Below are 17,028 nucleotides of genomic sequence, written 5' to 3'. Positions count from 1 at the left end.
ACCACACACGCAGCCTTAGACTAAATCCCGCCAGAGTTTTCTCTCCTGGATTTCCCTCTCAGCTGAATGTATAAATATATAACAGCGAGCTCATGGTCCACTCTGCTTTATTTGGAGCTAAACAAAATAAAAAACTGAGAGCCTGAGTCACATTACAGACATCAAAGTTCAGCTTTAATAAAGGGAAGTAATGAATAGTCACAGTAGCAGACACTCTCATCCTGCATAGCTACAGCATAACCAGGTCAAACTGGGTCAGCTTTACAGAGACAGAACAAAGCGTTTGTCTGTAAACAGACAAACTAAGTGTGTATATGTGAGTGTGTGCACATGCATGTGATACTGTAGCATGTGTTTGTGTGTCTTTCCAGATTCACCACCCAAAGTGGAACACCTCCACTGAGTGTGTGTCACCGTCTTGCCTCCGGGAAGAGACAGATGTCCCACACTAGGAACCGTAACGCCTGCAGTGATACGCCACACTGAAGGGGTCTTTAGATTGGAGAGACAGGGTGGGGTTTGAGGGTGGGGGGTATAAGAAGGTGTGGAAACATAAAGGGGAGGATGAGTATGTGTGGGTGTGTGTGTGTGTGTGTGTGTGTGTGTGAGAGAGAGTGTGTGTGGGACGCTTAGAGGAGTGGGGGGTGGGGATCTGCGAGGTTTGATTAGAAGCAGACGCCCCCCTCAAGGCTCTTATCAGCTACAATTTCTCTGTTTTTCCGCTAAATCCCATTCTGTCCCACAACTACATGCGCTCATGAGCACATGCACGCTCACACACACACACACACACACACACATGGACACAGATAACAAACACATCTACAGCAACATGTTCACATGCTCACTCTCACTGGTTGACCTGACACCAACAGTCAATAGCCTGTAACCCTGCCTACCCCCAATGACCATGCACACACACACACTTACACACACACACACACACACACACACACACACACACACACACACTAAATACACAGACAAGCTTGCACTCTCAGGGCCTCTCAGTAGACACAGTGGTTAAACACACATTCTCAATCACGTCTCTGTCAAGGAGAAAGATGTTAGTAAGAAAAGACCAGTGTCAGAGTACAAGGGGGAGGGACAGAGAGGGACAAAGACAGACGAGGACAGACAGGAAAAAAAGAAAAGAGGAGTGCCAAAAAATAGGGTGAAAGGGAGACGGAGAGAAGACACAAGAGAGCAAGGGAAAAAAGCAAATAAGAGAGAGAAAGTGTGTGTGTGTGAGAGAGAGAAAGAGAGAGAGAGAGAGAGAGCAACAGAAAGAGACAGAGAGAAACAGAGGGCAGGTTAGGTGGCTGTCCTACTGGGCTGCTTGGTGAGAGTGGAATGCTATCGTCTGGTTGTCATTAACACTTTGCCTAGTGACCACTTAAAATGGGCCGTGGGAGAACTGTCTAAACACACACACACACACAAACACACACACACACACACACACACACACACACACACACACACACACACACACGCAATCTGAATCACACATAATCGCTGACACACACAAAAACCAGTGCAACACCCACACAAAACTGTCATAACATGCGCAAAGACCTCTTTCGTTTCAGCGTATGTGCGCAACAATGGAGGGACGGCTCTTTCACAAAGCACAAGACAAAAGAAGCTGCTATCGAGTTACATTCAAGAGAAGTAGCTCATGAGACTGGGTGTTCAGGGGTTATTAAAAAAACAGCTTGAAGTGATTAAAATCAGATAGAGTATAGCAGCTCCTCAGTTTGCAGCCTGACACTCTTCCTGTGAGAATGGCACTTAGCTCATTATCACCTTCAACAAAGCACCGTCTAATTTCACACTCCTGGACCTCACCGAGGACGAGACCGTGCGCACACACACACACTGAGCGTAGTCATGCGCGCATGTGTGCATGCAACTACAGTGTTCACACCTGCAGACCATTTTGAGACATGAACAAAAGGGACACACCCAGACGGTTTCAATCTCAGGGGATCAGTCAAACACACTCAGACGTATATACACACTGATGCCCGGCTAAGCCTAAGATCTGCCCATCAAATAAAGTGGATCCCCAGACATGGTCCAACATGCAGGAGGAAGCCAGCTGGATTGCCTCCAGAAGCAAGAAGGCCCTCTTTGTGACCGGGCTGCCTTCGGCCATACGAGCTGCAGTCATCCACAGGAACAAACATCAACATGACCAGTCAGATTTCATACAGATCCAATTTCTTTGGGCTTAACGTTTACAGAATATTAATCCCACATTTGATCCTGTGCTGAAAAACCTAGAGCAAGCAAAATATAATATAAGCCATCCTAGAGGACTTGTCGCCAGTGTTTACCCACTAAGGCCTAAATAGACAGCGGGAAAAAAAAAAAGAAAAAAGGAGAGAACGAGGTTAGGGACAGAGTGGAAAGCCCTCAGAGACTCACACAGAGAGCAGAGGCTTTGCTGTCCTTTCTGCTTCCAGCTACATGTGCATATCCAAATGCCACAGAGACTCTTGCTGACATTTGGCCAACATTTGAGTGATGCTATAGCTTGGCGTAGCTCTTTATCCAGAGAGAGCTCAGCAAATCATGTGAAGTCAACGCAGGAGAGAGTGGGGGTAAACGCACGCTGGGACGAAAGGGATCCAAAGGCTGCTGTTCCGCCAACTCCAAATGAATCAAGAGCTAGACATATGCAATTTACAGTAGTGATGATAGTTGTGTGACTCACGATGTTTTAGGGTGTATTGCTCCAGTCCTCTCGCAGTCATAGATGATGAAGCTCCCTGATACCACAGATGTGCCGTTTACTTTTATCGCCACAGGAACAGTAAGATGATCTGGGAAAACAAATGCATGTGTACACGGCTGCCTATTTCAAGCACTGGAGATGATATCACTGTCATAACACAAACTAGTCAGCGCAACAGCAAGATAACCCCAAGCTTGTGCTTTTACGGCATTATGAAATGCGAGAGGTGGAATTACATTTGCAGTAACACAGTGCAACATCTAATAAATCACATAACTGTACATGTATTATGTGGAGAGTTATGATGGCTGACAGTGGCACAGAGCCAAATGGATGCCTGTTTGCAGTCTTACCTCTGCCTGGGGGGATGGACGGGTAGTTTTCTCGAGGGAGTAGAGGACACGTCTGGATCTGTGCGGGACCATAGTCCAGGTGCACAGTAGCTGCTGTGGAAACACCCAATCCGTAGTCACACTCCACACGGGAGCCAGCCAGATCAGGAACACTGCCGTTTATCAGGATGCCCACATCCTACGAGAGAAATGGATGCGAGAAAGAATTAATGCAATGAACTACTTTTGAACTACAAATTCAGTTCCCTGCACGTATGTGTGCTTGAGGTAGAGGGCAAAATGCTGGCATTACTTCAAGTTTTTTCTCAGGAGTTCAGGCAGAGGAAAAGAGAAACTAATCTGCAACTAAGAAACAGATGGCACCGTGATACACACACGTCTAAATTTGGCTTAGTGATGAAGTATGACAGACATGTAATGAGAAACATCGCACCTCACTGACATGAATGAATTTCAGCAAATGAATTTCAGCAAAAAATATTTCAATGTGTGAGGAAAACGGGGGCAAGTGGGGAAAGCGTGTTAAAGTCGAGAGAGAGATGAGATATCGCAAGTTGACATATAACTCACAGACACTTGCTGAAGTGGCCGGCAACATGTGGTGACATGTCTTACAGAAATCTGTTCTATTGTCTGCTGGAATTGATCACTTCCTGGCTAAGGCCCTGACTTCCTGCTTCCTGCCTGCTGCTTCCTGTTTGGGGAGACAACCTTGAGTCCAGCTTCCTGTGGCTGTGATGATGCCTGTGGATTGACCAGCTGCTGAATCTATTACAGCCAAGCCAACCTGACCTACATACTGAGCAAATACCCCCAATTAATGACCTATCTATTACACTTCAGCCACTGATAATTATGAGCACTCATTCCAAGTCAAATATATTCTAAGTGTCAGAATTCTGCGCGCCTGAATATCACATTGCTATTGCTATTTTTAGCACGTGAAGACATGCATGTGTGAAGTGATGTGCAGTGGGAGAGCTTATTAAAAACAACAGCACAACACATCATTCTCCAAATGATGGGCCAGTGACAAGATGCATCATCCTCCCAGGTTTGATCAAAATTGGACTGGTCATGTCATAATTATGGCCTTTCAAAGTCTGAAATTTTCACCTTTAAGTAGAGTGCACCCATCAGGACAATTACCATGCGATGTAATTTCTTTAAATGCCAGAACACACAGCACCAACATGCATAATCATTTTTGTAAAAAAAAAATAAAAATAAATAATAATAATAATAATAGGACTAGCAGTGTCTTAAGATATCCCATTAGAGTTGAAAAATTTGACCTTTATCTGTAGTGACCTCAGTGTCATCTGTTTGGAAAACCGCATGTGTAGTGAGTTTCATGTCAGCTGGACCTGGGTCAGGGACAACAATAAGGTGAAGTGCACTAATGATACCTTAATGTCTGCTGAGAGGCTGATCTCTGGGGGGGTTAGGGTCATAGACGGACACTGTTGAGGCCCTTCAGCCATGCTGATCCAAGAGCGTGCCAGCGGCTCCGGAGCACACTCCCTCTGGATTGTGCATCTGTACAAAGGAAAGAGAGTAACAGCTTAGACCTCCAGTGAGTCATTATTACTTGGGTGCGGGCAAAATTACAGCACAAAGAGACTTGATTTCATATTAGGCTTTTTTTTTTCAGCACTGGACATGTCATGGCAAAAGAATATTGACGCTGGAAGCAACTCAAGAAACAAGTGTCCATTTATTTTCTATTACCAGAGAAACATCAGCTTGTTTCCTTGTTAGCCTGCACTGAAATGTTGGCTGCAGCTGAACTGTTAGGTGGGATTATCCATCAGCAGCCAATTATGCACCATATATGTTGGAATATATCCCACCTGAGAATGCATGAGCCTCTTATATAATTGCGAGTGCCAGCGCTACAGCTAGTAATCATCTCGCCAAAATCAGCCATTGGACAGTCGCACTGGGATGTGGCTGCTAGTGCTGTGAATACACAATAAAGCTTCCAGCATGATGAAAGACCAGTGCCATGCATAGCAGACAGTGCGACATAATGATTCTCTGAGGTCCTTTGTGAGAAGAGGAGAGGACATTCTTGGTGTTTCGTTTTTATCCCAGGACTTGACGAGTCCTCACCGTTGAGTTTCATGGTCTGCTTCCCACAGATTTATGAGGTGCTCTGGTCTCCTAATGTCACATTCAGAGTCAGGCTGTCAGTTTGTCTGGCTCAACACAAGAGGCTGCTTGACTCTAGGTCACACACATCGCCATGGCAACCCATCTCTTAAGCACTAAGATCAGGGGCCAGTTACCAATAATTGAATAAAGGAACTACCAGCCTGACGCTTAATCTGTGTGAATCAACAGTCCATGCGTGTGTGTGTGTGTGCGTGTGTGTGTGTACATGGACATGCATACGAGTGTATAGATTATATGTGTGCCTATCGGAGTATAACATATGTCAAGGACCGAACAAGCATGAGAGGGCATTCATCAAGGAGGGTGGCCTCATATTCTGACTTCTGTTTCACTAATAAACTTCAGTGGCCCCCTGGCACAGAGCTGCAGTTCACTTGCAGTGCAGAATGCAAGGGCAAAATGACCTCAGACTATGGAGAAACCAAAGAGGCCCCATTTAGCAACATCCTAACACACCACATAACGAGTTTGGCACATACACTTCCCTGTCACACGTTCACGGTTGCTTTAAAATAAAGTGTGTATTTGTGTGTGCCCGCCAGCATGTGTGTGCGAATGCATAACCCTAAGTGTGAGCGTGTGTGTCTGAAGAGAATGAATGTCCAGATTTTCAGTCCCATTGGCACTGAAGGACTGAGAGGGGCCATGAGGTCAGCGGCTGAACTAAGAATAGAACTGAGCGGCTCTGCAAGTCACACAAAAATCCCCCAGACACAAACAAACTCATAAACTCTGAGCAGTGTCTCAGAAAACTCGACCGTCACACTAGAATGGATTCAGAGAAAAGCAGTCTACTACTCTAAAAAATTTTTAAATGCGTGGGCACTTTTTAGAAAGTTTGGGACCCATCTTATAATATATTGGACCTGCGCTGTCATCATTAATACTACAAGGGTTTCTGAAATTGGCATAGCATTCCACTAGCCCACTTGTCATTCACCGGATAAGAGACGGTTTTTCACTATTTTATGAGCTTTTAATACAAGCATTCGCGTGTGACACCTAAAATCATATTTCCATGTGTGCTGTGAGGTTCATTTACATTTCATGTTGAAAGATGGAGTACAGCAGACGAGCTCTGTGATTTATGATGGAAGAACACATTTAGCTGGTCAAAACTCCAGATTTTATCTTTAAGCACTGAAGCCCACACAGATGCCACTTAAAAGAAAACTAAAGCAGCATCCAGGAAACACCATCTCATAATCTTGTAAAAAAAAAAAAAAAAAAAAAAAAAAAAAAAAAAAGACATGCGGTCTCAGATGAACATCAACAAGCAGCGTGTGATTCGCAAAAAAATTGTCAGTGGTTCGCAAATGATCACAAATCCACTTTTCTCCCTCGCACAACCCAGTGAGTCATGATGAGATATTTCTTACTTCCACTTTCATTTTTTAAATAGTTTCTTAAAATGCATTTATGTCTTATCTGTCAGTTCTTTCAAAGACCAATTTGCTCAAAAGGAGTGATGAAGAAAAACAAATCCAAGACACTTTTAGGAGGAAAAAAAAAGTAAATGCAGATGAATGCACATATGGCATACACACACACACCTATGCACACACTTCACACACTTGTTGGAATACGTCCAGCATGCTGACTTTTAAAGCCTTCCAAACAACTCCTTAAAATAAACAGAGTCAACATATGCAGCTAAAATATGACCTGAGAAAACTCACCACTCTCTAAGTGTCTGTGCATCAGAGGAGTGATAAGAGGGTAAGCCAGTAAGAGTGTTAAACATCATCCAGCATGAGAACATATGAGCCTCGAAACACGAACACACATACACACTAATACACACAAACATCACACTACCGCTGACAGTTGAGCGCGGGCAGATAAACCATGATTATTTTCCAAAAGCAAAGTCTACACATGATGCACGATTTGAGTCGAATGAAGATATTAAAATGCATTCTTGTGACGTGTGCCAGATTAAACCAACTCCAGCATGAAAAGAGCCTTCTTTTGATCAAGCACTAAGCTTTATCTCTGGTGGGGAAACTAGCCCTGTATTCAGACAACAATGCCGGCTCCAACACCAGAACAGACATGCTTTCATGCCCGCCGTACATGCAGACATGCCGAGAGACGTCAGACCCATGCATAAAATCAAATAGACACCCACAGAGTCAGTGGCAGCTTCTCAGATTGCGAGATACTAGTGGTCGCTTTATTTTTATTCTTTAAGTATTTGAGTGTGTGTGGCTGTATTATACAGGGAGGTGACAGAGAGGACCATCCACCCCCACACATCAACCCTGATCCCCGAGGCTTTAAGGCCACAGCGCCAGCCCTGCGGCCAGCATGACTGGCCAAAGACTGCACCAGACACACACACACAGACACACTCATGACATCAGCTCCCTGGACTCCAACAGCCCAACACACACACACACACATACATACACACATGCTCACACTTACACACTTTGACATTTCCTTGTCAAAAGAGCCAGTGTGCGCTCTCCCTCCCACCACCATCATCACAATCAACGCGCCTTTGTAGAAGGAAAGAGAAGAGGACAAGGGCATGGGGGGGAGGACTAGGGAGACAAAGAGAGAGAGACAGAGCGAGAGAGGTTGAGAGAAGGATAACTAAATTCTCAAAGCTACTGGAAAATACGTGGGGAGGGGAAGAGAGGAAGAAAGGAAAACGAAGACAGAGCGAGAATCACGAGGGTAAAAAAAAGGCAGCGAAGCGAGAAAGGGACTGGGATAAAGAGACGACAGATAGATAAATAAGGAGAGGAGACAGTGAAATGACAGACAGAGAGACAGTCTGACCACACACACACACACACACATACATACATACACAGAGCTCTCATCAGTTCCACTCACACAGCTCTCAATGGCCCTTGGCTATGCCAGAGCCACCAGAGCTGCAGCAGAGCTCGACACAAAATCTCTATCTTTTTCTGATCTGCTTTAATCACCAAGCAGCCAACCAGCTCACACGCACGCACCCAAACAATACAGAAAGAAACAACACCAGCAGCTCGACAACACACATATTTCACCGAATAAGAAAACAATCCTGGGAGCCAGTGAGCGCAGAGCCAGAGAGCCCAGTCCTGACAGAGCCACATTAATCACAGCGTACTCTCACTCGCTCACAGTGACACTTCAGCCAAGTCACTCCTCACTGGGCGCTCCCAGGCTGTCACTGCCTACCCAAACTGCCCGGGCACCCGGGGAACGCTCCAAACAATGATGCTACTCTCCAGTCTGAAGGGTAATAAAAAGTAAATCTGTTCTGCTCTGGACGCAACTTACAACCCAACAACGCAGCCGCTTCCCGCTCAAATATATTCAGCCGGGTGACATTTTGAAAATCGAGCCGTGAAAAGCAGGAAGCAAGCCTGAGCTCTTTATTGATTCAAATATTCAAATGATACCAGCAACAAGCAGAGGTCATTCTCTCACAGCGACAATCCGATGCTTTATTGCTTCAAAATCAATAAGCAGGCCGCTTATTCGCCCGCATAAACTTCTTCTTTTGAAAACCTTTTGATCATGCCCAGTTTTTGAATACAAACATCAGAGACAGTAGGCATTTCTGCCTCTTCTCAGCCCATAACGTTAGCCAGCATGTGGCATGTGTGTGACACTGAAGCATATGAGGGCTTGATTGAATTATGCATTTTGCTGTGAATAGGAGAGAGAGTGAGAGAGAGAGAGAGAGAGAGAGAGAGAGAGAGAGAGAGAGAGAGAGAGAGAGAGAGAGAGAGAGAGACAGATGGGGCAGAGGGGGAGGGAGAAAAAGAAACGGGGAGAGAGAGAGAGAAAGAGAGGAAGAGAGAGAGAGAGAGAGAGAGAGAGAGAGAGAGAGAGAGAGAGAGAGAGAGAGAGAGAGAGTGTTCTTTACCTGTTTTCCAGAGTACACCAGCCACAGTGGGCGTCACCTACTCCCAGGCAGTCACTGCAGCTCCTGTACTGGCCACACTCTGCCACTTTCACCCTCAACAGCTACACACCACAGGACAAAGATAACACACACACACACACACACACACACACACACACACACACACACACATAGACAAAGTTAAACACCCCTAAACAGACACAGTGCATTAAAACGATTACAGTTTCAAGGTCCATGCAGGACATTAATGGAGAAATACGTCCTGTATCGAACATATCAAAAATGCAATGCATCACAGGTGTCTGGCTAGCATTAGCTCTTGTCATTTTCATCATGCATGCAATAGTTGTCTGCGGCTGTGTCTCCAAAGGCCTTTATCTTATCACAGAACGTGTCAAACTGACAGTTGTGTGCTTCTGAGACAGGAAGCACAGTGATATATCCTTCCCCAGCCGACCAACAATCAGGCGCATTTGCTCGCACATTGTACAGTGTGAATGTTGGAGGTGCAACCACATCCTCTCAAACAGAACTGTTACAAAGCGTATTGGTCTGGAAATTCAGTATGAAAATGCATTGCATGGAGTTATCTTCACCACAAATATGTCATTGTTCAGCATGAATTGAGGTGAGGAAATTCATCGGATGTGAAATGAGATCTGTTGCAATGATATTTCTGGTCTGATTGCAGCTATTATCATTTCCCCCCATGCCTACATGAATAAAGCAGTGACAGTGGTAAGGAAAAACCAATGGTGGTCTTGAGACTGTTGCTGCGGTATAGCAAGATGCTTACATGATGGGAGGTCATGAGATAAAGGAAGTTCCTGTCGTTGGGGTCAAAGGTCATGATGTGGTGAACTGATTCGCTGGCCGGCAGCTTGATCGTCCACTGGCTGGCCAAGGTCATGTTCGCCAGGAGGGTCAGCTGAGGGGAGGAAAACAAAAGTATGAGGCAAAGCAGACGATGCAGGTAGCCTCACAACTTTTGTGCAGGTGCGGCACAATGCAGCAGAGGAGAAGTTATTTTTTTCAACATTTATTTATTTACATTTATATTTTTTATTGAAGCAGACTGAATGTGCATAGTGCTCCTTTTTGGCAGATCCATATAGTTCAACTCTACCAACATTGGGAGCAGCCCTCAAGGTGACAACCGCCCATTTATTGACTGATGAACACTGATATGCATCAGCAAGTTAAATAGATTAATTTTTGGAAACCTCAACTCCTCCTAACCTGACTGAGGTCACATAAGGTACCAAAGGAAAAAAAAAAGTTTTTTTTTGTTGTTTTTTACTGCACAAATATTAGCTGCCACACTTTTGGTAAAGTTAAGTTTTTATCATGAATGTCTCTCGCCTTCATATTCATATCTTTCTTATATATTAAACATTTTCAAACATATTTTAGCAGCCCATGTATTCAAGTAGTGTGCCTAATCTTGTTCCACTGAGCAGTGATTTATCCACACAGCCTTTCCTACAGCTCAAGATAATGAAGCGGGTGACATATTTTCACATGCACACAAACATGCACACACACACACACACACACACACACACACACACACACACACACTCACACACAGTACTGCATAGAAAAACAAACTCTGCTGACAGAGACTTCCTGTCATGCAGACAGTGAGAGACAGTCTTATTTCTGTGATTCGTCGGGGTTTCTCCTCAATAAAGACATCCTGCCATCATGAGGAACTGGCAAACTGACCAGCGCCTGGTGACAAGCACAAGCTTAGCCACTTCTCCATCCGTTGACCACACATACACATCCTTACACATACAACACACACACACACACACACACACACACATGCATACACAGTAGAAAATCATTACCACCCACTGAGATGTGCTGGTTACTGTTCAACCAGGGAAGACAGAGGATTAGTAAACCACTGGCTGAACCTGTGATGAAAGACAATATGTCAGCCTCCACATATCACTGTTTCCTTTCATAGCCCTTTCCCCCTACACACACACACACACACACACACACACACACAAACAGAAAAGCAAGTGTGCTTCCTTGGCTTGTCATCTCAGTGGACAATGCAGCTGTGCTGTGTCTTCACCCCACACCCAGGCGAATTAAGGCCAAACGCACACACACACACACACACACACACACAGACTAAGAGAGGGGTGAGTAAACAGCAGCCCACACACCTGGACAGAATAGGAGCAGAGAGGAGCAGTGAGGAGAGCGATGGCACAGTGCACTGCCAGGTCAAGCAACAAAACACCTGCTGTACTGATAGGTCGCTCTGACTCTCTATTCTCTGTCTGTCTGCCTGCACATGAAAGACTCTATTCAACCAAGGCGCACTCAGCTGCTGTTCACTCTGTCTGTGTGTATGTGTGTGTGTGTGTACCTGTGTGTGTAAAAGAGAGAGAGAGAGACAGACAGAGAAAGAGTGAAACACAGGGAGGTGGGGCAGGAATGAGGAGAGAATGAAAGAAAGAGACAGAGATAAAGTCTGTTTGTTTACAAAATGAATCAAAGGGCCCTTTATATGTGAGATGGTGTGAGAGAGGAGTAGCATGAGGGGACAATAAGTGATGAACTGAGAAGTGTGGGTGGACAGAGGGAGAAAAATTGGATGCAAGTGAGCGAGATAAAGCCAGACAGCGTGAGAGGGAGAAAATGGAAGTCGGCTCTAATAGGGAGGGAGGGACTTCATTAAGAAATGCATGTAATTACAAATTACTTCATTGAGGGGTCTCCCAAAGACAGTAAAAGAGGACTAACTTAATCTCAACGGCTGTTCCCCTGTGTTCAGCCTGAGCCAAACTCACAGTCAGAATCACATTACACACACTAACAGCACCATTAACCTCTGTAACAGCTCTCCCCCCAGGGCACACACACATGGGCAAAACCACACACACACACACACACACACACACACACACACAATGAAACACACCTTAGGCAAAAGCACATAAACCATGCTGACCAAAGTTGCAAAAATGCTACCTCAATAGCACTTATAAAGATGCACATAGTCACAAGGGTGACACAAATGCTGAGAGAGCGCACATATACGACATAATCACAGGGTGTGCAAGTCTTATGGGTAAACACGCGAAATGACAAAACCACGTTCACTGGCCTAGAGACATGGCCAAACACCTAAAAACACTGAACGAGCAAGTCAAATGTGCAATCAAGCTAGCAGACCAAACGGACCTGCATGCACGCACACATTTGGATACACACTTGCTTACACCACCAACCCGACCAATGTTGTGCATCTGGTATAAACCATCCAAAAACCAATTACTGCATGCTCAGCCCGGGCTCAAACAGCCCTCTCATCTAGAGGAGAAAACAAGGAGCTCTTTTAGGAGGCCCAAAAACAAAACACCCCGGAGCAGAATGGTTTTAATGTAGTAAAAGGTACCAGTCTAATGCAAAACAAAGGAGTCAGAGAGCTTTCAGAGTCAGTTTATGTTGTTCCCCCAGACAGCTGAGAAGTAGCTTGTGGCGCTGGCAGGCCGGCTGCTGCTTAGCAGACTCAGTGAGGGGTGACTAGGAATGTGGCTGAGACAGAATTAAGGTATGCCGTTAATTGGACGGGGAGGTTTTCATAGGTTGTACCCTCTGCAGATGTTCTAAAGCTGAGGCCATGGACCGTAGACAGAAACCACCAACACACGGCAAGACTGAATCATACATCATGAGCCGATCCTGTTAAACAGCTCTCTGGTGTTCTCTCAGACAATAACCAGGTCTGATGAACATGATTAGTACTACTTAGCTGACGTCAAAATGGACCAGGATGGGTCATGGGTGAATAGAGAGGGGGGGGTTGGCGGTGATGGTATGAACACCGGGTCCCTCTGCTGAGAACCTCCAGGATGAAAGCAGACATTCCAGCTTGTTCATAACGACAAGGAGTTTTTATTTCTTCAAGCCACCTTGATTCGGTTTACTGAGAGACTCAGCAGCCACATCAGAGCAGCACAAACTCTGGCAGAGTTGTAGTTTTTCCTTGCTTAAGGGTTCTATCACGTTGAAAATAGTAATTCCATTCAACGATAACCAATATGTACTGTAACTGTGTTTTGACTGGAGGTTATGCATAGTTTTAGAATAGTACCATGTATTGTTCAACCGCTGTCTGCTCATGTGTGTGTGGTTGTGTGTACATTGCGTGAGTCGCCTTGTGTTTGTGTGTCTCACCTTACGAAGTCGTCCATTGCTGGTTCCCAGAAAAACCACAGTGTGGTTGTGTATGTCGTCCACAGCGACTGAACTGAGGCCAGTGTACTCAAAGAGAGGTGTGGCCCTCAGGGGCCGCCGTAGGGCCAGAGGGTGCTGCAGGTGGGCAGCACCGCAGTCCAGCTGCTCTGGCTGCAACTAGAACACAGACGAAATGAAAAATATTAAGTCTGATCAGCCTTCACAATGCGAAGCAAACTTTCCAGATTAAAAACAGGATGGAACAGAACACAAACAGAAGGCATAAATAAAAGGAAAGAAACAGAACAGAGAAGAACTGAGGCATCACAATGCTTCAGTACGTGCTGCTCATCTTTCTACATCACTTCTTAAACACCATTAAGTCCACATCAATGAACAAGCATAACATGGGTTAACCATGCCAATGGCTATTATCATATCTCGCTGAAAACGGGAAAAGAGTTTACAAGGGTTTTCAGCGTTCGTAGGACTCTGCTTTTGTCAAATCCTCAGTGGAAAATGATAAAACATTAGTACCATGCTTGGATGAGCACCGGTGCCTATAGGGAATTCTCTGAGTATTTTAGAGCACACAGAGGCAAAAAGGAATTAAGCACAGTGGATATTTGTAGTCTTTTCCCACAGGCCTCTCTGCTCCCGGCCTCTTCTGTCTTATCATAAATTGTGTCTGGCTTTCCTTCAGTGCTGGCCTTCAGTCTACAAAAAGATCAGATTTCACCAGTCACAGCAAACTATGGTCTAAACTAAGGAAAGATTCGTTTTTTTCTGTGAAGGATATGCAGGTTGGACTACTGTATAAAAACACACATGACCACTTCAAACTGGAAGTGGGTGTCTATCTGAGTGAGACCTACGGGCCAATTGAGCTAGTATTCAGAAAACTTGTCATGGGAGGAGCAGCCCCGGGCCATGGCCGACAACACAGTCCCAGAGAGGGGGGCAACTTTATGACCTGACGGCACAGCCATCCCGAGACAGCCTCCCGCGACCTCCACACTGTCATTCAAACTCCCCACCAAAGAAAGGCTGGAATTTCACAGCATTACTTTGAAACTGTGCAAAGCATCAAATATCTGCCTTTATCATCAGACACCATCAATGTGGAGGGGAAACCGGGGGGCAATACAGTGCGTGTAATGCCTAAGCTTCCGCAGGGCAAAAAAATCAGTCTGGTATGCTTGCCAAAACCATGTGCTTCAAAGGGCAAAATTCATTTAATTGCCGGGATAGATTTTTTTATTTAATGTCTGGCGATGTGCTTATGACAAAGCAGCTATTTATACATCCCAAATTCATGGTTTAGTTGGTGGTACACATTACACTACAATCTTTGATAAAGAAACATGTCTTAAATTTCAGTGAAGAAGAAAGGAAGCTTTTGACCCCTCTCCATCTTCAGATTTGATAAGGGAGAAGAAGCTGCTGGAAATGAGAGAAATGTCTTCCTTCCCATAACCCTTAGTGTTATCATGACCCCAGAAGCTATCATGACCCCGACTCGTGACACGGGAGATTCCACTCCAAATCATGAGCTCAAGGCTGAGGAGGATTATTTCACATAAGCCTTGAGGAAACTGTCAAACACAGCAGTTGGAAGCAACAATTTTTCATCTCAGGCAGCCAATATTTTCTCATGTTAAACAACTGTGGAGGCTACAGGTCACATAAACTTAATAAGAGCAGCCTAGACTTTTTCACTCCACTTTAACCATTCTCAGCTAGGCTGCATACATTGCAAACGAATGAATTTTATGTAACAATTATTGGAAAAAAAAAAAAAAAAAAATTCTGTTGAAAGAAGTGAAAACATCTGCCATTGAGGTTATGGTTTCACTGTTTTTAGTGAAGTGAGAGTGACCTGCCTTCATCTGCTTGGTTGCAACATATTACCCATATCTAGACAATTTAAAAATAAATAAATAAATAAATAAAAATAAAAATAAAAATAAAAATAAAAATAAAAATAAAAATAAAAATAAAAATAAAATTCTCCAAGTAAAACTATTTTGGAAACAAGTGGACGTATCTCAGTCTACTGGCATATTTTGCACTTTAAAAAATTATTTAATAAGATTTGAAGACTAAATGTAAAACTCATGACTTGCTAAGACAATTCATTTTTTTGTAGTTTAGATGTACTTCAAAAAACTTCCTCTAACAGTACAAATCATAATGAAATTAGTAATTATAAAACTGGATTAAATAAAGATTATTAATTTGCTAATTATGTTAGGATACTGAGTTTTTGTTTTATGGTGGCTGATAAAAATGAGATGTTATAGGCTTTTTGAGTAAATATAACAACTCATATATATGCAGCCCCTTACCACCAGATTTCCCTTCTGAATGCAGGCTGCCCCGGAGCCCTGGATGACACTGTCCAGCACTTGTACATCACTGCTGGGGGAGTTGGAGCAGTTTCTGCGGCCCTGCCGGATCTCCTCCTCGATGTCAGCAAACCTGAAGGCGCACAGGGCAGATTTTCTGTCCCCCTTGGAAAACACTCCAAACAGGTAGGGCTCTGTTCTCTTGCCGTCTCCTGCGTGGATCTCTGCTGGGTACACGGACAGCAGCCGGTTGTAAATGTTCCCGTCAAATCCACACTGGAGAGGCATCTGGATGTAGGACTCAGTGAGCTTTCTGCTCTCCGGGCCCGAGGTGGATTTTCGAGGGCTCTCTGTATCCAGGCATATCCTGGCAAGGATGCTGTTGGGCTGGCTCTCCTTGTGTCCCATTTTTGCGTCATTGTTGATGGCGATGTAGGAGTAAGTCTTCTGTATGAACGCGTGCACGAAGTTCAGCTTATTTTTCGTTTTCACCTCCTGTTTGATTTTGAAAACATTATCCTCAGAGGGGTTGATATCATAGGTGAAAAGTCGGGATAAATCCTTAATGTTCAGGGAGCGGATGGCAATCTCCGGGGTGTTCTCAAAGCGCAGGTCCTCCTTGCTGTGGTTTTTGGGGAAAAACGGGGTCCCGGCACCTGTGTAAGTCGCCCCGACCAGGAGCCGGGTGTTGCCCCCGTGGCTCCTGAATATGAGCCCGACAGTGGACGCATTGGGGTGATTGGCAGCGATATTGAGCATGCTAGGGAATACCGTCTTCTCACCCTGAGGTGGGAACTCCACCGCTATCTCAGAAATGTTGTCCATCTTCCTGAGCTCACAGAAGCCTTGGTACACGGAACCGCACACCACCACGACCCCCTGCTCTCGGTCCAGCTCCAGGAGCTTGTTGTAGTTATCAGTGAGGGATTTGGGATGCTCACACGGAGCCTGGGGCAGCTGCGGCGCATGGCACAACAGGTTGTCCTCCACCGGCCCAGTTCTCTTCTCCACCTCGATGCTCAAGGTCCTGTTCAGCTGGTAGACGGTGTTGACAGTGGCCAGGTAGACCTTCCTGGAGACTTTATCGACCACGAAGTTATTGGTCTGATTTGGAGACGCGAACGCCTGTTGGATCTGTAGCGCGCTGGCACTCCGGCGCGTCTCCAAAGCCAGGACGCCGAGGAGCAGAACAGCTATCTCTATCGAAGGAGGCATTTTTCCTTCTGACCGGCTTCCGCGTGTTCTGTGCCGAGGGGTGCATTGAGTAAAGACAAAATTGTGTGTTTGTTCCTACTGCGACAATCCGAGAGGAAAGGCTGTTTCCTG

At 45.1% G+C, this 17,028-nt stretch overlaps 1 protein-coding gene across 1 annotated transcript in view; it reads right to left on the bottom strand.

Moving 5' to 3' along the window:
- The window catches only part of plxnd1 (plexin D1), a 56,119-nt gene extending 39,091 nt beyond the window's left edge, over window positions 1-17,028 (bottom strand). The window contains exons 1-7 of the mRNA XM_030056125.1: window positions 15,703-17,028; window positions 13,355-13,531; window positions 9,945-10,076; window positions 9,149-9,249; window positions 4,506-4,635; window positions 3,097-3,274; window positions 2,723-2,831 (exon numbers count right to left, since the gene is read on the bottom strand). Coding sequence (XP_029911985.1) covers window positions 2,723-2,831; window positions 3,097-3,274; window positions 4,506-4,635; window positions 9,149-9,249; window positions 9,945-10,076; window positions 13,355-13,531; window positions 15,703-16,917 — 2,042 coding nt within the window. The 5' untranslated portion in view covers window positions 16,918-17,028. The remainder of the gene's footprint in view (window positions 1-2,722; window positions 2,832-3,096; window positions 3,275-4,505; window positions 4,636-9,148; window positions 9,250-9,944; window positions 10,077-13,354; window positions 13,532-15,702) is intronic.

The sequence above is a fragment of the Myripristis murdjan genome, chromosome 7, assembly GCF_902150065.1.
Source record: "Myripristis murdjan chromosome 7, fMyrMur1.1, whole genome shotgun sequence".
NCBI lineage: Eukaryota > Metazoa > Chordata > Actinopteri > Holocentriformes > Holocentridae > Myripristis > Myripristis murdjan.
Note: the sequence above shows the minus strand (reverse complement) of the source record. Positions and strands in the feature narration are given on the sequence as shown.